The sequence below is a fragment of the Poecilia latipinna genome, unplaced genomic scaffold (genome assembly GCF_001443285.1).
Source record: "Poecilia latipinna isolate Pla-1442-1.1 unplaced genomic scaffold, P_latipinna-1.0 Scaffold2906, whole genome shotgun sequence".
In the NCBI taxonomy this organism is placed as follows: domain Eukaryota; kingdom Metazoa; phylum Chordata; class Actinopteri; order Cyprinodontiformes; family Poeciliidae; genus Poecilia; species Poecilia latipinna.
The window spans coordinates 48,200-67,734 of record NW_015115522.1 but is presented as its reverse complement, the minus strand read 5'-3'; the positions used below and the strand labels follow the sequence as shown (position 1 = coordinate 67,734).

The 19,535-nt window shown below is 39.6% G+C and overlaps 3 protein-coding genes and 1 long non-coding RNA gene across 4 annotated transcripts in view; 3 read left to right on the top strand and 1 right to left on the bottom strand.

The window, feature by feature from the left end:
• Window positions 1-44: 44 nt before the first annotated feature.
• LOC106939554 (probable E3 ubiquitin-protein ligase HERC1) lies at window positions 45-6,043 on the bottom strand (the record flags this gene model as incomplete). The annotated part of the gene is made up of 4 exons (XM_015021989.1): window positions 5,234-6,043; window positions 5,097-5,161; window positions 4,421-4,653; window positions 45-1,050 (listed from the first exon to the last, which is right to left on the bottom strand). A coding segment is annotated over exon 4 (975 nt), but the record flags the coding sequence as incomplete, so codon positions are not given.
• A 593-nt stretch (window positions 6,044-6,636) lies between these two features.
• On the top strand, window positions 6,637-9,208 carry LOC106939553 (endothelial cell-specific molecule 1-like). The gene is made up of 3 exons (XM_015021988.1): window positions 6,637-7,513; window positions 7,786-7,929; window positions 8,039-9,208. The coding sequence occupies exons 1-3, from the start codon at window positions 7,108-7,110 to the stop codon at window positions 8,116-8,118; spliced, it is 630 nt and encodes a 209-aa protein (XP_014877474.1). The 5' UTR covers window positions 6,637-7,107; the 3' UTR covers window positions 8,119-9,208.
• A 4,343-nt stretch (window positions 9,209-13,551) lies between these two features.
• Window positions 13,552-15,774, top strand: LOC106939555 (uncharacterized). The gene is made up of 2 exons (XR_001422871.1): window positions 13,552-15,121; window positions 15,214-15,774. It is a non-coding gene; the product is annotated as an uncharacterized LOC106939555 (long non-coding RNA).
• A 1,536-nt stretch (window positions 15,775-17,310) lies between these two features.
• LOC106939556 (rho GTPase-activating protein 24-like) overlaps window positions 17,311-19,535 on the top strand; it is a 38,841-nt gene continuing 36,616 nt past the window's right edge. Inside the window, exon 1 of the mRNA XM_015021991.1 lies at window positions 17,311-17,774. The gene's annotated coding sequence lies outside the window, so the exon portion shown is untranslated. The remainder of the gene's footprint in view (window positions 17,775-19,535) is intronic.

Below are 19,535 nucleotides of genomic sequence, written 5' to 3'. Positions count from 1 at the left end.
AAAAGAAAAAAGAAAATGTAACTGGTTAAGAAGAACTGACTTACCGAATATTGCCTCATCTGAAGAAGAGTTTGCTGAATAAGTTCAAAGCCCACGCCAGGTGATTGCTGAAAGCTCAGTGAGGAGGAGGAGGAAGACAGGGCCGCGGTGGAGGAGGGCATGGAGGCTGCCAAAGCTACCTCCACCCACTCCAGCAGGAATTTCAGGGAGCCTCTCTGCATGCCCAGGCCAAGCAGCAGCTCCAGGGCCAGCCTCCGGCCAGTCGGGTCCGCCCCGCTGCTCCCGCTGCTCACCGACGTCTTCTTCAGAAAGTCAGCCACTTGTCCAAGGCAGTCCAAGCCCACCGATGGGATCTTACTTTCGTTGGCCAGAGAAAGCGGTGGCAGCGAAGCCAGGACGGAGGACGCGGTGGCGAGCACGTCATTGCAAAGCACAGACTCCGGGTGCACAGAGGCCGCGTACCTCCAGTTCTGCTGCAGCAACGAGAAGAGCAGACTCAGACCCGTCCTTACACCCATTTCTATCAGAACATCCGTGCCAGACTTGATTTTGGAAACTCCCCCCGGCAGACGAGGTTCTGAGGCCAGCTCAATCGGCCCGCTCTCCGCCCCGCTGTCCGTGGACTGCGAGGGCAGCTGCAGGCGAAACTTGTCATGATATTTGCTGTGAAGTGCGTAGTAGATCCTCTGCAGAACTACCAGTCTTTGGTGGAGGCCCAGGGTGTAGGAGGTTTGCGTCAGCATGCGGTGAGCCAGCCATCGCTGGCTGTGAAGCAGGGACGAGAGGTACTCGTCTTTCTCGGCTGATGTGTTGGATTCGCACTCAAAGTCGGGGAGTCTCGGGCTGGCCAGTTCTTGGACAGGCTGAGCCAGAGTCACCACTTCCTTGTTGTAAAGGAGCTTATTGTAGAGCCCGGCCACCCCGTGCCTCCTGGCCGTCTGCACGCTGTCTTCTGCGGCCCAGGAACTGTTGAAATGCTCCTGCCACTTCAGCAACACATGAGTTTGACAAGGCACCATCTTTGTACATTATCTAAACTGTATGTCACTCCTGAAAAACAGAAGGAGTAGAAGAGTTACAATGGATGCAATTCTGTTTTGACACCTACAGTTCCCTTCTTACACCCTCGTCACTTTACAGGCAACATTTCTTACTAATTGGCCACTTTATTATGTTGTTCTCTCCCAATTAAATTCAGCGTGAAGGTGAAAAGCTTTGTCTTTGGTGCTGGCACCTTTTCACACAGCAGTCTACATCCAGGTTAATGAGACAAGCCCAGTGGGTATCAGTGAAATAGGTCAGCCTCCTCTTAATGAGGAGACTTACAAGGCACAAAGGGAAGTAGAATAGCAAGACTTTCTTTGCCACAAAGTCATTGATTAATGATTTTTTTTTGTTGTTGTTCTGAGCACCAAAGTTAATAATCCAAGCCAGAAGTTAAAATATATATATACTTTGTTGATAGATATTTAATTCCTGGGTTGATTTTATTACTAAATTTACTTGATTAATGACATTAGATGATTAAAAAAAAAGTAAATGTTTTAGAATATAGGTTTTGTGAGAGGTGGGTGTGTGGGGAAGGAGGGGATTTACTAGCAAATAAAGTTGGAAACATGTTTGGGTATTCAGTTCAGTTTTTCAGTTTGAACGCTAATTTAGGACCAAAAATCTGGGTATGTTTAAAAAAATATTTAAAACAAAGTTGAGGTGAATAACCAAGGTTTGATCCAGATTATAATCTGATCTAGAATTTTCTTTAAAGTAACTATGAAACTATAGATTATCTGACTGCTCTTTATTGTCATTTTTGTTAAAGTTACAGTCCCTTTGTTTACATATACAATGCCATAATGATGAAGCAGTGTTGTCATTCAAAGTGATAGTGAGTGGGGGGCTCATCTACTTTCACATTGTACAGCATGAATCACACCCTCCCACTTCCAGTGCTCCTGCTGTCTCACAACAGCAAAAATAGACTTGAGTTTCACTTCAATAATTGTATTTCTAGTGCTGCTTGTTTAATATTTACTCCAGTACACAGAGACTGAATTATTTGATGTTGCCTAAACAAAAAAAAAAACAAAAAAACTGACTTGAATAAGTTATTATGATGCCAAAGTATAAATCCTGAAATTAAAATCTACAACAAAATATGAAATACGCTAAATCGTGAAATATTGTCAAGTGCGTTACTTTGATCACAGTCTGAAAATCTCATGTCTCTTGCCAGGCTAATGGCTTTGGGGGGGGGGGCTATACGGTTTCCACCCAGTCCAAAAATAACAACAAGCTTAGATATAGCAATAGACTCACCAGCGAGGCAACCAAAGCAAGGCACCAGAAATGTGAAGCAGCAGATATGGGGCTAATTACAATTTCCCCTTTTGTCTTTTTTTTTTTCTTCTCCCAAATAAAACATTTAGTTTCTCTTTTTTTTTTTCCGGAAAATGTCCTTTTCTGATTACTGACTATAATGACGTCTGGAAACAACACACTTTTCCAGGACCATTATGAATTCAGCTTCATACATCTTTTCAGCAAGAACAGCTTCCCTGTTTGAGCTGAAGAAAAACAACAAGAGAGCACGATGCCACAACCGTCATCTTCAATAAGCATGTTTTACAATTGGTTTCCCCACAAAAAACTATTTTAAAACATTTTCTGGTCTCATCTCCCCCCAGTGTCATTTCTTTGTTTCAACCATGGCTTTGTTCTTGTCCCTGTCCCATACAGGCTGTGGAATGCATGACTAATCACTGTGCTGTCAATTTGGTTTTTCACCTGCGTTCTGGGTGTCTGCAGCTCCTCTAGAGTTTTCAGTTTATGTGAGCGGCCATGTCTTTTTTTAGGTTTTTGCAGTTACACCCTTTTCAGTCCAGTTTCAGATGATGATGGGTAAAAACAATGAGATGTTCAAGGGTCTCCATAACTTTTTGTTTTTTAGGATTTGTTTGGTGTGGTTCGTTGGTCTTCACTAACAATCTTTAATAAAACTCTGAGAGCTTAACAGAAAAGCTATATTTATGCTAAGACTAAATTACGCAGGTGGGATCTATTTGTGATTCGGGCGACCTCTCAGGGAAGTCGGTTGCACTGAATTTTATTTCTAGGTATCAGAGTAAGGAGAAGTCAAAACCTAGTGCACGGCACAATTTTCCAGACTTTTCTTTGTATTGAATTTGAAGTGTCATTTACTGATTTTTCATAACTATGCACCACTTTGTGTTATCCTATCATGGGGAGAGAAATGTGAGATCTTGTGGAGGCTTATCTTAAATCTCTAGTGTAACCAAAAACCCTTAAAGACAGATCACTTCAAAACGGAATAACATCTCATTTCACTTCATTCATAGATTGCCAAATACTTCTGGCTTACTTAAATCGCCTAACCACCTACATTTGACACATAAAGGAAAATGCTAAGATCAGCTGGAAGAGGATGCTGACTTATCAGTTTAAACTGCTGTTTCCAGGACAACCAGACCCACAGCAGGTACACTCTGGCTGCCAGTCATTAGCCAGCTACAGATATTATCAAATCGTTTAGCCATTATTGCCACTGACTCATATTTGAAGGGTCGCTGGGAGAGTGGCGCTTATCACAGGTCGGGATGTGGAGAGGGGGGTGGGCATCCTGAACGGGTCACCAGGGAAAACACAAGACAAACAGCCACGGACGCACACTGATGACTAAAGGTAATTGGGGGGAAAACGTTGGATTGTGGGAGGAAGCCAAAGAACCTGGTGAGAACACACAAACTCATAGGGAGATCATGCATTAACCCTGGCCAGTATTTGATCTCAAGATCTTCTTGCTGCAGTGCAAACGTTCATAACCACTGCATAACCAGGCAGCTACATGTCAATAAATATTATTATTATTATTATTAAGTTTTTGAGGTACAGAGGACAACTGTATTCATAATGGCCAAATGAAAAGTTAATCAGAGTCGAGCACAAACGAGCAGAGCCTGGAGGATAATTTAATTATTGAAACATAACGACATTATCCTCCCGCGCTGCGGGTTTCAATCTTTCTGCCCATTTATCAGTGTTTTTTTGCCAAGATACCAGTCTTGACATCTCGCTTCCTGGCTCGGTGCCTGGCGGTTGCAGCAGCATAAACACTGAGCTGCTGGACGGGGATTTGAACAGCGGACGCCGCCGTGTCATTCAGCTGGTGTAACACTATTCTGCATCTGCGGTGACAGCTGAGCTAACGCTGCTGGCTGGCTGCACTGCAGTCGCTGCTAGTCCGCTTCACGTTAAAAAAAGACCGACAGACCGAGCCCCACCTCCGCTTGTTTTCTGACAGCTCCCAGCAAGAAACACCTCGCTGTGTAACAGCGAAGCTCGGTCTACGTCTGTTTTACCTGGCTGTGATAGAATGAAAGAGGGCCGCGGGCGTGTCAGTTACCTTGACGGCGAGCCTCCGAGGGTGTTTGCTTTGCGTTACCCGTCCCGTCCCAGTGAGGTCTCCCTCGGACGCAAATATCATGTCAGCCTTCCCCTGCGTTTCCCCGCTTCTTCTGCGGAGCATTATCCACTGATGCAAGGGGGCGGTGGGTTGCCACTTTAGCGCCACGGCGCGTCTCGGAGTGATGATGGCTCACACGTGTATTTGGTTGGTTTAAAATTGTATTTCCAACACTGACAAAAAAAAAACCCCAAAAGGACACAGTCCATTCACAGAGCAGGAACAAAACAAGTAATCTGCTGAAGTATATTCTTCTCATCCGACATCTGTTGATGTAGAAGAAATTATTTTGTATATGAAAGAGACCTTTTTGCATTTTCTTCTATTTAACATTTGGTAGCCACAAATCCACCTTTAACCTCAAAAAACTTTATAGACATTTGTGAGTGGGCTACCACATATCAATTTATTTGGTATTATTATATATAATTACAACAAAAACGTCAAGTAGGAAAAAAACCCTAATGAGTTTTTCCATGTCTATGAAAAACAACAATAATAACAATTATACAAATTATACTAATATTAATAATAATAATAATTGCAAACCTATTTTAAAAAATAAAGCAAATAGCTTGCAGCCGAATGATAAAACATCCCATTTTAAGGTACCCACCATTTTTAGCGTTGCATGGGTCTGGTGTATCTCCAGCAGTCAGTGGGCAGGAGGTGGAGTCCATCCTGGAGAGGACACCAGTTCATCACTGGGGCAACAGAGAGGCACACAGGACATACAACCATGCACACACACACCTAAGGGTAATCGATAGAGGTCTGGCTGTCCAAGAAAGTCCACCCAGAAAGCAGACTGCAACATGCTAAAAGAAAAATCCAGAAATCTTAACATGTCTTCAAGGCACCTATAAAAGCTGCTGTTAATGTTGGCATTAAAGACAACTGTTTGATCTCTAAGAAAAAACATGAAGGTCAGACTGAAGTTTTACCAGGGAAAAGTTAAACACCAGAACCTCCATTATAATATCCCGCAAATAGAGAGATTGAAATGTTTTGAAAACAAAGCTGAGGCCATGAATCACATAGGGCAATAATTTGATTATCAGCAAAAATCACAAGATAGCAGCTGATGACCATAGAAAGTAAACAACAACAACAACAAAAAAAGCAGAGCAAAACGAGAAAGAGAAGCTGTACCTTACCGTCTGTAAAATCCTCTGCATTGTCTACTCAGAGAGAAAAGTGGAGAATTTGGTCTAATTGTCATTGTCGTCATATCAACTTTATCACCATGGCGACCCAAAAAACGTTCTGGTATCTACAATGGTAGGGGCTAAATTCTGAGCGCCCCAAATAAGGCATTTAATTCAGTAATGCCAATTTGTAAATGTTTATTATTTTCTCCTTGCTGCCACACATGATTTGCTATTTAGCTTCACTGCTGAGGTCTATCAGAAGCATCACAGAAGAGAACTGATGAGAGTCTGTCAGAGAAATTTCACTGTTGAATGAGAGTTAGATGGTGGTAATGTTGTGAAAACAAGTCACAGGGTTTCCCCCAGTGTATTATAAGCCTGGCGGGCCACCAGGCTTTACTTGTGCCCCCCACCAGGCTAAGCATTGTTTATTTATTTATTTATTTATTTATTTATTTATTTATTTATTTATTTATTTATTAACAATTACCTTTTTTTAAGACTTTATAGTTGGAGTTTAGCAATTAATGTTCCAGTCTTCCATTAACACCTAATTATCAAGTGATAATTTCAAATTTCCTGTCAACTATAAGCATTTTTTTTAACTCAAAAACACAGCGAACCGCTGCACCCAAGCACCGGGTTTAGCAGGTTTTCTGGGGGAAACTCTGAATTTTTATCACATTTAGGCACACACTATTAAGGGAAATACAATTTTTAAAAATATGTTTGTTGATCATTTTTAGATTCCCCCCCCTTCACATCACTGAGAGCTGCACCCCATTGTATGGACAGGCTGTTACTACTTTGACGCATGGAGGAGATATTGTCATGGTTCATTCAAAAAAAAAAAAAGAAAAAAAAAAGAATATTTTATTGATCCCAAAGGGAAATTAAATGTCGTTGTAATTCATGTTAATTAAAATCCTTAAAAGAGTTCTTGTAGATAGTGATGGCTCTTGGCTGGAAGGTGTGTAGCTGTAATTAAATAATTTTTGTTTTCCAGAGATTAAAAAAAAAAAAAAAAAGATGACTGACTACGGTGAATATTCACTGCAAACAGTGAATACTTAATGGGTACCCTAACTGCTTGTTGTTCACACAATTTCTTTAAAATCTAAATATAGCCCTCATGTCCTATGCTTGCCATCAGTTATTTATAAGAAACTTGTGTGGATATAGGGGAACAACTCCACATCCTCTTAGGTCCTCATGCTGCCATCTGACGCTGAGGTGTTCCGTCACTGAGACAAAAACAAACCAAAGATAACTCATGACATCAGGTCCTGCCAACTTCAGTTCCTGGATGGAGGTTCCCAGTTGATCCCACTTCCAAGCCGGATTTCTAAAAAAAGGCTTCTGGGGAAAAAAAAGAAAAAAAAAAAAAAAAAAGAAAAAAAGAAAAAGAAACACCGGAATGAGGAAATTGGCCATCGGCAAAACAAAGTTGTTCATTGCTGATAACCGTACAACCTGATGAACCGCGGGGTCAGTCAACCCGAGTCCTTCAGACGAGATCCGCAGCTCCTCTCGCACCTTCTCCACATGCTCTTTCCAGCCACCCCGCATCCAGCGATGTCCCTCCTGCTCCTCACGGTGCTCTCCTCACTCATGCTGCATGATGTTGAGGCGTGGAGCGCCGGCGTGAAGTATGCGGTGAACTGCCCGGACAGATGCAGCGTGGACCGCTGCGGCGACGCGCAGCGCTGTACGCGGACCGTCCTGGACGACTGCGGCTGCTGCCAGGTCTGCGCGGCCGGCAGAAACGAGCACTGTTACCGCACGGTGTCGGGGATGCACGGCGTCAAGTGCGGACCGGGGCTGTTCTGCGAGTTCTACAAGGATGAGGACGATTATGGAGACGAATACGGGATTTGCAAAGGTGTGACCTGAAATCTTAGTCGTTTTTTTTTTTTTTTTTGAGTACTGCATCTTATGCTCAAATCCTGATCCTATTATCAACCTTTCCTTTTAGCGCTCTGGTCAGCAATTTATCCACAATCTTATAGTCTATAAATAAGCCATATCTCCAGACCTAATTTGATTATTCATAGTAAAATGTTGCATTTATATGCACTATCGTTTCTCCACTCAAATATATTTTATTTAATTTGGGCTTTTGTGACAAAACCAGTGTTTTCCTTTGCTTTGCAGACTGCCCATATGGGACCTATGGGGTTGAGTGCCGCAAGACCTGCAGCTGCAAAGGAGGCATTTGTGACAGGGAAACTGGAGCTTGTCTTACCCTCACATTCTTTGCCAAAATTGCCAGCAAGCTCAAAACTGGATCACAAACAGGTGAGTCTGTGCTTTCCGACAAATTGCTCTCATATTACATTGTATCACATTAGAGCTCAGTATGTGAAAAGAGGAGAGAAAAAATGAACTCCTTCACTTGTTTTCTCAGGGTCTGAAGTGGGATCAGGACAAGTGGTTGCACAGAGCACAGACAGATCCACGGCTCCAAAAAGACTGAACCCTCGCTGACAAAAAGAGAAACAGCCCTCCAAATGTTCAGTCCACATGTAGCATTAATTTATAAATAAACCAAAATGTATGTTTTAACTAAAAACTTTTTGACCAGCATTTGAAAGCTTGTTTGATTTTTTTCTCCATCTTTTATATACATACGCAGTGTTATCTCTGCTCTTTAATTATTACTTTTCTTTTTCTTTTCCTTTTTCTGTTATGAAGTTTGATAAAGCCTGTTGTAATATTAAATTCAATCAAAATGCAAAATGCACATTACAGTTCCTTATATTGCATACTGGCTTGAAGTCGTCAGAATGAGTATAAAACATTTACGAAGCCAAATTTTATGACACCAATAAAATGTACAGAATTGTTAAAGCAGATTGCTATACTATAACTAACAACTTGATAGTGGAAATGTCCCAAAATTTCCAGGATTACTAGGTTTCCATGTTGCAGATGTAACATTTAGGTCAAAAACAATATGCCTTCAAATCAGAAAGGCTAAACGTGACCTTAGATGAAGCATAAAGTCCATCAAAGCAAAATTGTTAGAAATTTTTACAGGATTTTTACAGGACTTATCTTGTAGAATTAAAACTCTCTTCAGAGATTTAAATCAAAAAGAGAAAAATACATTCTAAATGCTGACATTATGTTGTTCATTTTTTCCTATCACTATTTTAATAACTTCTTAAATGTTGATACATACTGACAACATTTCTTTGTCTGGCAATGTACAGGATGTGTTAAAGCAAATCATTGGTCAGAAGCAGGTGAAATAAGTGCTGCTTCATCCTACAACGTTTTGGTTTCTTTTGGCTTATAACTGATCTTGATGATTTGGTTGTTTCTTTTTGTCACATTCAGCAAATGACTGAAATAAATATAAATGAAGGAATGTTTGATTCCTATTGGCCTTTGTGTTTTCTGGTGATCTTCTGCATTGTATATTGTTTCTGATTAAATGTAACTTACAGCAATATTTTTTGTTCATTTAACACTTATTTCCATGATTATCCAGTTTTTATTGAAAAAAAAAAACATCATATGTAGCTCTCTGTCCTTGTTTGAACTTACTCTACAATAAAAAACTTATAACTGACTTGTCACTTGAAGTCTTACGTCTTATATTTTCCCAGAGCTTCTGGAGTTTGCTGGTTTGCAAGTACCTCACATCCATGAAAACTTTTAGTCAAACATTTTCAAACATTCTTTTAGTATTTCTGAGATTTCCTGTGCCAAACTTTAGTTTTGAACTCAGATATAGTTGAACAAATGTCACGGGAAAATAATATCTCTGCAGAGAAACTCTAAAGATCTGCTTCATAGGCAAATAAATAATAGAAGCTTTGGATCTTAACAAGCTGTGCAAAAAAGATGGCAAAGAAGTGTGCACCCTGAGGAAGAAGAATTTTTTTTATCCATCAAATTCTCATGCCATGACACTGAAGCTGGGGATTTTTTTTTTTTTTTTCACATTCTTGACTTTTAAATAGTGAGGTGGCCTAACATCCACAAAGGTAGAAAATCAAATAAATCATTGTTCCCAAGCAAGCAAAATGTCTCACTGATGTAAAAATCTGCTAAAAGTGCTGAAATACAAAGACATTATGAGAGAAGCGCTATGAACTTTTCCTTAACCTGGAAAAAGACACATTTCTAACAAGCTTATATATTCATACAGCATGTTTTAATACTGTAAATACTGTCACTTTATAATAAATTGAGGCTTCTCCACTAAAATAAAGTGCAGCATTGTTAAAATACTTCAATTTCAAAAAACTAATTAATAAGTAATACCAGACAAAATTTCACAATAATTCTCCCTTAGCTATAAATAATTCCTATTAACCTCACCTCTCACCCTTTCTGGTAGGAAAATGTTTTCCCGTATTCAGGCTGTTTATTTCCTGTGCTTCCTGACACCTGTGAAAATGGTCCTTCTTCCTGTTGTTGTTGTGTCTGCCCAGGAATTTAAAGCAGGTTTTCTTTTTTTTTTTCTTTTCTTTTTTTTTCAAAGTGACACTGCAAGACCCTGGAATTTATCAGTGATGTATGACTGCTACGGTTCAGTCGACTGTTTGAGAGTTAGCTCTTTTTATTGTTATTGCCAAACTGCGAGCTGACATCTCAACATCAAGTGAGCAGATTGCGTCCAAGAGAAATCATTGGCATATCAACATTTATGAGATGTGCAAAATTATACGTAAATTCATGATAAAAAAGAAAATTCCTTTCAGGCGAACCAATGTTGAAAAGTTGAAATGTAAGGTTCTGAAAGAGTAGGAAGTAAAGACTTTCTGATTTTTATGTTTATCATAAACATTTGGTATTTGCTAACCTAATTTTAGGGAATTGTGTGCAAACTGATGATCTGAATTTTAGATTTAAAAACATATAGGAATACCATTGTGAAAGGATGAAAATTTCATCACAAGTGAAAAAAGGAACTGACAAACTAAAAGGACGAGAGTTAAAAAGAATAATGAAATACATTGAAACAGATTGTCATATATTACAATTAAACAACCTGTAGTGTGTGTTTTTTTTATTGTTTGTTTTTTTTGGGGGGAGGGGGGCGGGGGGGGGGACGAAAGGGGTCATCAAGGTCACCAAGCACATATTTATATCAGTTAATTAAAATGGAAAATAGCCAACACTGTCAGCCTGTTAATTTAGGAATTTTCTTTGGTTGACCACAATGTTTGGAAAGTTGAGTTCAGTTTCACTGGTCACACCCATGTCTGATTGATTATTGACCAGCCCCAATCTGAAAAAAACAAAACAAAACAAAACAAAAACAAACAAAAAGAAGCTCAAAAGCAAAAGAAAATCAAAGCTATTGACATTTCATGGCCTGGGAGGGGTACAATGACATTTCTAAAGCATTGGATCTTCAAGCACAGTGATAGCCAGGATTCACTGGAGAACAACTTTGAACCCTTTCAACCAAAAATAACTCCAGGAGAGAATCATCCAGGGGCCATAAAAAGACAAGAACATTTAAACCACAGCAAAACTCATAAACCTAATTGTTCATTAGTTATCAAAAAGAAAATACTAATATCTTGAGATTAACTTTAGCTTTGGTGGCTGCTTGTCAAAAATAGAGGAAAGGAGTACTGCAGTGAATTCCAGTGGATTGCAACTGTTATATTTAAAAAAAAACAACAACATTCACCCCAGAGATTTCGTTAATCTTTGAAATTAGATTAGCGTGCTTAGCCGTACCGACAGATATGGTGGTCGTCTATGTGGGGGCAGGAGCGTTCTCAAGTGCTCGGGCTCAAGTGTTCCTCTAACTCCCTTGAGAACCAGCAGGTCGAAGTCCTGCAACCAAAACAAAGGAGCCTTGAAAATAACAGGAAAGCATTGGTGAGAAAACCTCTTTATCTGACTCCCTGAGCACGTCACTGCGGCCGCTGTAAAAACAAAGGTGCGTGAATGAAGTAGTAAATAACACCGATTTACTAATAATAGATGCAAATAGATGTTCTGGTATTTACAGTGTGACCCTAGCCTCAACAGGTTGTTTACCAGAACGGTGGAGTGACAGGATTTATTGGAAACAACACATGCAATGTGCAAACAAGGAAATTAAAGTGCGCGATTGATTACATTGATTAGAAACATCAAAACGGAGGCCAGTAAAGAGAAACAGGAAATGCATCATCTCACTGACTGGAATGATGGGAACTCAGGCAGATGGATACTTTTTTTTTTTGGCTCCCTCCTTATTTTCTCTCCAACCCTGTTTTTCTTTTTTGTTTCTGCTTGTGTTTCCCAGAAAACATTTAAGCCAGCAAAAAAAAAAAAAGCCAGATTCTGTAGCTTTGACCTTTGTGACTTTGCAGATTTCTAACCTAAAAGTGACTTCTTTTAATTTTGATTCGATAACACAAGGAGCAACATGTCTCAGTAGAAACATGGAGAGTAACTAGAAAGCAAGTCTGTGGTGTTTCACGTGTTTAGAGACAATTTTTCTTTGAATTCAAGTTCTTGCATGACTATAATGCAACAAAGTGAGTAAGCTGCTAACAAGAATATTCCTGTATGTAAGGGTTCGTTGTTGCTGAACAATTTACTTTTTATTTTGCCTTCTGAATGTAACTGATTGCAGATAACCTCTAAGGTCATAAGAAAGATGAAGTTTGGTAAGAATTAGAAAATGTTACTTTTATTTACTCTTGCCTTCCACATGGTGGCATCGTTTGAAAAGCTGGACAGGTTGCCATTTTGGAAGCTGACGCTGTTCAGATTCTGAAAAATAAACGGAGTCTACGATTTTCCTTAAAGAAATCAACTTATTAATGAACATGCAGACCACAAATACACTTTGGGAACAGCAGGTTCAAACACGTTGCTGCTTTCCTCCTTAGAACTTCCCATGCAAACACAGTGTGAGACGTGCCTGAGAGAACAGCTGAGTTAATGGTTGCCACAAAATGACTACAGCGAGAACTCCCTCGGGATAAGCAGCCTTTTCTGTGAGGAGCATCTACATGTGGAACTTCCCACTTCCTGAATTCCTGAATGACTTCCTATCTGGTATCATTCTGGAGGCGCTATGCTGAAACATTTTCAAAAGTACCACCTATACACATGTGGATGCTTGCAATCATTCTTTATTCAATTCGATGGTATTATGTTTTATTTTTACTTTAAATTGCAGGGTATGTTTTTCCTGTTTTGTCCTAGTATCTTAATTGAGTTTTCATAATTCACTTTCTACAACCAAAATGTAATGCTTCTTAACATAAATAAACTGCTCACACGTGTTTATTTGGATTATTAGAGAGGTATTGTCAGATGTCAGATCATTGATGGAGTCACATTTTGATCAGATGTCAAAATGTGATCAGAAAAATTGCCACTTTTAAACCTAGAATTGCAAAACTTTGTCAAATATCTTCCTCATTGAAAGAGTGAATGGTTTCCTGCAAAACCTAATGCTAACTGTATTACCTAATCTTAACAAAATTGTAAACTGCACAAATAATAATAAAAAAAATATTTATCATAATTACGTGACTGTGAGAATTGCAACTACAAAACCCAGACAGACAACCGCTAACCCTTTTCATATAGATTTTCATATACAATTCTGAGACGACTGTAGTTTATTATGGGACATAAGAGCCATATAAACATGTGTGCCAAGGACCGCTGTTGCAAAGGCGAACATTTAAACGCAAACTTGAATAAATAATTTCAGAATTCATCAGCAGAGGGCGCTGTTACAGCATGCAAAAAGTCAGACGTGACCTTGAACGGAATGACAGCTTACCCTAACTCTGAGAGGATAATGGATCATTATTACATCCACATATAGCTGCTCATAGATTATTCATGTGCCATAATACGGGCATGTGTACACTTTATGCGTACAGAAATCCAAGCGGGTTGGATTTGTAAGTTTAACGCAAAGAAATGGAGAAAGAAATAGATACAAGGGGTCAGTGAATGCTTTGATTTACAAAAACTTTATACTATATATATATATATATTTCAAATTAAAACTAGGACTGCTTTGTTGGAATGCTCTGTATTAATGCATTTCTCGTTTTGAATCATTGTCTAGTCCACTGGCCAGCAAATGTTAAGATTGCTTTGAGTGCAGTTCAGCCGAGAGTCATGCAAGTTTTTTTTTTTTTTTTTTTAACAGTCTGAAATGTATTTAGATTCTGATTATGCTGACCAGACTGCAAGCAGAAATCCCAAGGCAAGCGTCTTTGAAGGTGTGGTGACTTTAGGGATAAAATTAGGTTTAGTTTATGTCAGTGGTCTGCAGAAAATAGGGTGTTTTATAATTGTTCTTTCTTTCTCTCCCTCTCTTCCTCTCTCTGTCTTTCTTTGATGATCCAAGAGAGAAGCTTATGTTGAGATACTGACTTTTTCAGCCTTTCTTGACATCAAATCCAAGTTTAGTCCATTTGGATGCCATGTTATACATGACACATTTTCAGTGTGTGTGTTTTTTTTTTCTTTTCATTTTACACATTCAAACATAAAATGAAAAGGTTTACGTTTGAATGTCATATGTTTACAAAGTAGAGCTTAGTGACACTCTCTAGTTTAGTGTAGTTAAAAATAAAACATTTAAAAAAATCCCAGCTATGCTAAATATGTAGCTTACTACTTTATTCTGCAACATCAACTTTGCAGCGTTCGGTTGCTACGTTGTATTTATACTGGGATGTTATCCTCGGCCCCTCTAAAAATAAAAGAGTGGTGACTTGCAGAAGTCGAAGGTCTCCGAGTTCAGGTTCAGAGAAAGAGTTGTTGTGGTATGTATGAACTCTTGAGCCTTTATTTACAGTGTGAGCATGCTCATTGTCCTTCACAGTTCTTGGGTGTGATGTTACTCCCGCATCTACGCACCCACTTTCAAAACTAATTAAACAGAGCCTTTGCTGGAAAAGCAGGAAAGCATTAGAATGATTGTTGTGCTTCTCACTGCTATTAACAGTAAATAGAAATAAATAAATGAGTGTATATCACTGAGAAAATATGATTATATTGATTTTGAAGAACCATCCATGTCTTAGTTTTTGTGTGATAAACTTCCCCCACCCCCAAACTGTAACAATGAATTAAATACACAGCAGCCGATTTGGATGTTGAACTTGGATCAGATAGGGAACTATTAATTTCCCAAGTCTATATTCAGATTTCTCTCAGTTTTATTCCTCTCAACTTGGACTTCAGACTTCATTTGAAGTATAAATAATGTGAGTCATCTAAACATGCTGTGTGAAAGGTACTCCTGCTGTTCAGTGCACATCAAAAGCCTTTTGGGGATGTTCCAGATGAGCATGAATTAAAACAATATTTTAATTATGATTATATATCTCAAATTCTAAAATGATTGAATCAAAATAACTTTATTCCAACCCAACAGGAAAACCCTTTCGTCTGCTTGGATCTCCAAAAAATTCCTGTCATCTCTCCAGAAGTCACCGACTGTCCGAAACCTCTGACTGTAAGGCCATGAGAACCCCAAGACTCATTGGGGGTGGGTGGGGGGGATGCAACTCCCAGAGGCTCATTGTATGAAGATTCACTCATTCTGATCTTATTAGTTGTCCGTCGGACGAATTCTTTCAGAATCCTCACGGGAGAAGTTGCAGCTCCAGTTTGTTTACAGACGACCACTTCCTACGCCAATGAGGTCACAGCGCTTCGTGTTCAACATTCTTTGTGCTGCAAATATAATAAAACGTGCTGAAGGACGACTGAGCACATGTGGTTCTGAGCCCACTGTTGTTTATTCTCAACACTTAATTTGGAGTTAGTATGGGTGGGCTTCTTATAACACCCAGCAGACACACCCTGCGTGGGATAAGCTTGAAATAGTGGAACTATATTCCTGATTAAAATTGTGCAAATGTTAGTATAATGCAGTAACTCAAATTATCACACTCAAGAACCAGACAAGATATGAAAAAAAATATAGATACAAATACAACTGATTTCACAAAAGCGAAGAGAAAATTAATAATAAGCTGAAAATGTAAGGTTAAAAATGCTATTTAATCATATAAAGAGTTCCATCTATGCTCAGGTCCCATTGACTCAGATCACAAAAGCTTAGATCTACACTGGCAGCCATCAAAATGTGAATGCGAAACATTTTTTGTGAATTGAAAAAAAAAAAATCTTTGTGCAGTGAGAGATGGTTGTGCTTGTTCTTAGAAATCAGCACCAAGCTGCAAACAGATGCAATATACAGGCGACCTGTAGGGGCACTGTGGAGGAAATGATCTCAGAACAGGCTTATGTCCTTCATTGAGGATCCACCTGCTGATACTCTTACCAACCACCAACTACAAGTACAAGCAATTGTGATGATTGTTAACAGCTTAGGTACAATGAGAAAGTTATGTTTTTGAAATTGCCTTTCTAATATTTTCTCTTTTTTTTAATAAAGAAGGAAATGAAGTTACCTATACTAGTTTTTTTACAGCTTGATGAGTGTAATTTTCCAAACTTGACTGATGTGACCTCTTATCTGCAGAATCTAGAATCTAGATTGAATCCTCAGCATCCGAGGAATCATAAGATGCTGATTCCTCCAGCGAATCATTTGATTTGAGGGTGAATTTATTTGTATTGGTCAACATAAAAAAAAAGATTCTGATGCAGGAAATACTGCAACATCTAGATAAATCAGAGGTAAAGATAAAACATATGACTTCAAAATGGAAGATAACTCTAAGGATGCCATAAAAGCTGCTTTTTGTGATGAGCAGCCAACACAAAGAGCTGGTCTCAGTTTCATAGAAAATCTGTGAGCAGAGCACAGAATGTGTGGTTGAGCCAAGAGGAATGGGCCAAACCTGTAAGATAATTGTGCAGCATAACCAAAACGTTTGACCCAAGTCAAAATGTTTGAAAGTTAGGTTTATGGTTAGTTCTTCTGCCAAACACAAAGGAAACTTATGTCAACTTTGTAAGATGAAGAAATTAAAGTAAAAAAAAAAAGAAAAAAGAAAAAAAGAAATCTCAAAAGTATTCTCCCAAAATTCTGGAAATTTACAAATTGCCAAAATGTTATTGATCCTAATTTCAACTCTGTATCCTAACCTTTATCTTTTGTATGTATGTATCCAGACGTAAAATGCTGCTCCTCAGTAGAAATGTTCGCGAGAAGGAACCGTTGCATCACTATGGAGCGAGAAAACATTTAGGGTAGTCCCAAATAAACAAGACTGGAGTTTCCGTGGTGTGTATACAGCTGGGTTTTCACCAAAGCAAGGGCCGAGACTAAATAAATGTTTGTTGAGCTGCATTTACACAGCCATTAGTTCATGTCATCATTTTGAAGACACCTTGGAACTGTGCTGACTCCCTCCGTCTCCCTCCACTCTCTGTGTTCGGGGTTAGTGAATGGATGATGAATGGAAAATGGAATTTTTTTTTTTTATTCCTCATGATTCATAGGAAAAAGAAAATTCTCGGCTGTTGATTCAGATGTTTAAAATGAGTGGAAGACCGTTTGAAAGGTCAAAAAGCTCCCTTTTCCGTCTGTTCATTGTGGAATACAAGAGAAAGTCAGACGCACTCGGAGCTGGTTTCCAACACAGCTCTCGTTCTAAGACTTCCTCAAACATACTCATGCACTCTTTCCCCCTCCCTCTCCTCCTTCCTCCTCCCTCCTCTTCCTCCTCCTTCTCTCTGTAGCCAACTACACACAGCCTGAGCCTCACCAGGCAGAATGACTGGAGGAGTTGGGGCTGCATTTTGCAGTGCCTGGAGTGAGACTTGTGAGCGTGTTTTTGTGACTGTGCAGGTCTCTGGGTGGACTTCAGCTGTAAGGGCACCGTGCCCCCACCACCCCATCCCCATGTGTGTGTTTGACCGCGACAGTCGTCCTGAGCACAAGGAAGACTTTTCTCAGAATGCAGATGGTGTGAGCAGCCAGGGTAAAAGTTTCTAACAGCTCACGTCTGAGCCTCGGCTAATTCAGTCAGTCCGCTCTGCACAGTCTGACTCAGTCAGGGGAGAAACAGCAGCAGCCGGAGCAGCTGAGAGGGACTCCTACTTGAGCTTGTCTCAGACTTGGATTTCTGTTGTTGATTGATTACCTGTCAGTGGACTGGAGACCCGAGCCGTGCATCACCAGTCAACAGAGCCGAAGGATTCAACAAGGCTGTCTGTGTAAGAAGGTGGGTCTGGCTCTGTTTCGGTGGTGGTTTTGATCTCAATTTCTGTTCTTTGGAGGCGTAAATATCTACAGTTCTCCAGCATCGTTCACCTTAAGACTTATTATATGAGTGAGAGAATCCGAAAGGGAAATGTGTCATATTCACCTCCACTTAAAAAAAAAAAAAAAATCAGCTGTGACACATTTTGCAGCATTGCAGCATCTGAGAAAACAACTCACTACAATAACTTAGTTGACTGAAAAAAATGAGTCGTCTGATCAAGAGTTGGCAGTTTAATCGAATGGTCGATCGTGTAACGGTGATGTGACATATTATTACAGATTAAAATCGGTGATGCTGCAAAAAGGACAAAAGTTATTAAAATGCACAACACCTGTGGCTTCATTAGACCAAAACTTTACAGGCTTCCAACAGATTTCCATATATTTCTGCTGTTTTACATGCAAGATCCCTACTAGATCCTTCCAAAGCAGTGACGTCTGTCAGGCTTTTGGGTAAGCTGAATATGCTAAAACTCTATTATCTCTGGATTAATGTACCGGTCGTGTACCAAGGGCCAGGATCTCACTGATTGCAAGTGCTGACAGGCTGGACTAGACCAAAGTAAGATGTGGAAAATTGTTGAATGATGTGAAGATGGACTGCAAAGGACAGGTCAGAGATGTTGATAAAACGGCTTAAAGGATGGAAAATTCATCTCTGCAGCTTCTGTCCGCCGCCGGCCTCACGGGTTAATGGAAAAGGGAAGATGTGAAAGCAAGCAGGGGGACGGGCTGAGGTAAAAGAAGGGATGATGACCCTCCTGCACTAGGAATGTATGCAGCAGACACAAGCTGTGCTGCTGGAAAGCCACAGGGATCAGGTTCCCTGTGTCAGCTGCTGGGCTCGTCTGATCCCTGATCTTTATGATATCTGCTTATCAAGAGACAGAGGGGGAAGACTAGAACTTGAACAACATGGGGGTAGAGATCATTTTGGCGATATGGAAAAACAAAAAAAAAAGAAAACATTTTCGGAAACACTTGTTTGTGTCCTGTTAGGTGAGTGCAGAGGACAAAAAACAAAACCGAGCAACAAAAATTCATGAGAAGGAGTTGAAATATGACACACAGGTGCCAGAATTTGAGAGGTCAGTTGATAATGACTGCGTTTCTCGCCTGTGTTTCTTCCTAGAGTGCCTTGCAAAAAGTATTTATAGCGCTTGTGCTGTTCTACATTTTATCACATCAAAAGCACAAACTTGAATGTATCTTAGTGAGATTTTTTGTAACACAAAGTAACACATAACTTTGAAGTGGGGGGTTAAATGGCACGTGTTCTCAAAATGCTGCTTAAAGTACAGTTTAAAAGATGGGTTTCTTTTAATCTGATACCTTTAAATTAAATGTCAATCAACAAAAGAAACCAACTAACTGATAGACTGAGTCCTCCTGTGTGTAATTTAATCTCACTAAGAGATGAAGCCGTTATGTAGATTTGTGGGAGAATATTAGTGAACAAACAAGATTCATCCAAGAAGTGTAGCCGACAAGTCAGGGAGAAAGTTGTGGAGAAGATGAAAGCAGGTTTAGGTTATAGATTATCATTTCAAGTCCTGGGCATCTCACAAAGAGCCGATCAGTTCATCGTCTGCAAATTGGAGAGAGTGTGTCACAATTGCTAAACCACCAAGACAAGAATTTCCACCTAAAAAGATGAATGGGGAAAGAAGTGACTCTGGAGGAGCTGCAGAGCTCTGCAGCTCCTCCAGAGTCACTTCAG

Coding starts and splice junctions, on each gene's coding strand:
- LOC106939553 (XM_015021988.1), top strand. CDS start 7,108: ATGAACCGCGGGGTCAGTCAACCCGAGTCCTTCAGACGAGATCCGCAG. Junction 7,514..7,785: donor CGAATACGGGATTTGCAAAG/GTGTGACCTGAA, acceptor TTTGCTTTGCAG/ACTGCCCATATGGGACCTAT. Junction 7,930..8,038: donor CAAAACTGGATCACAAACAG/GTGAGTCTGTGC, acceptor TTGTTTTCTCAG/GGTCTGAAGTGGGATCAGGA.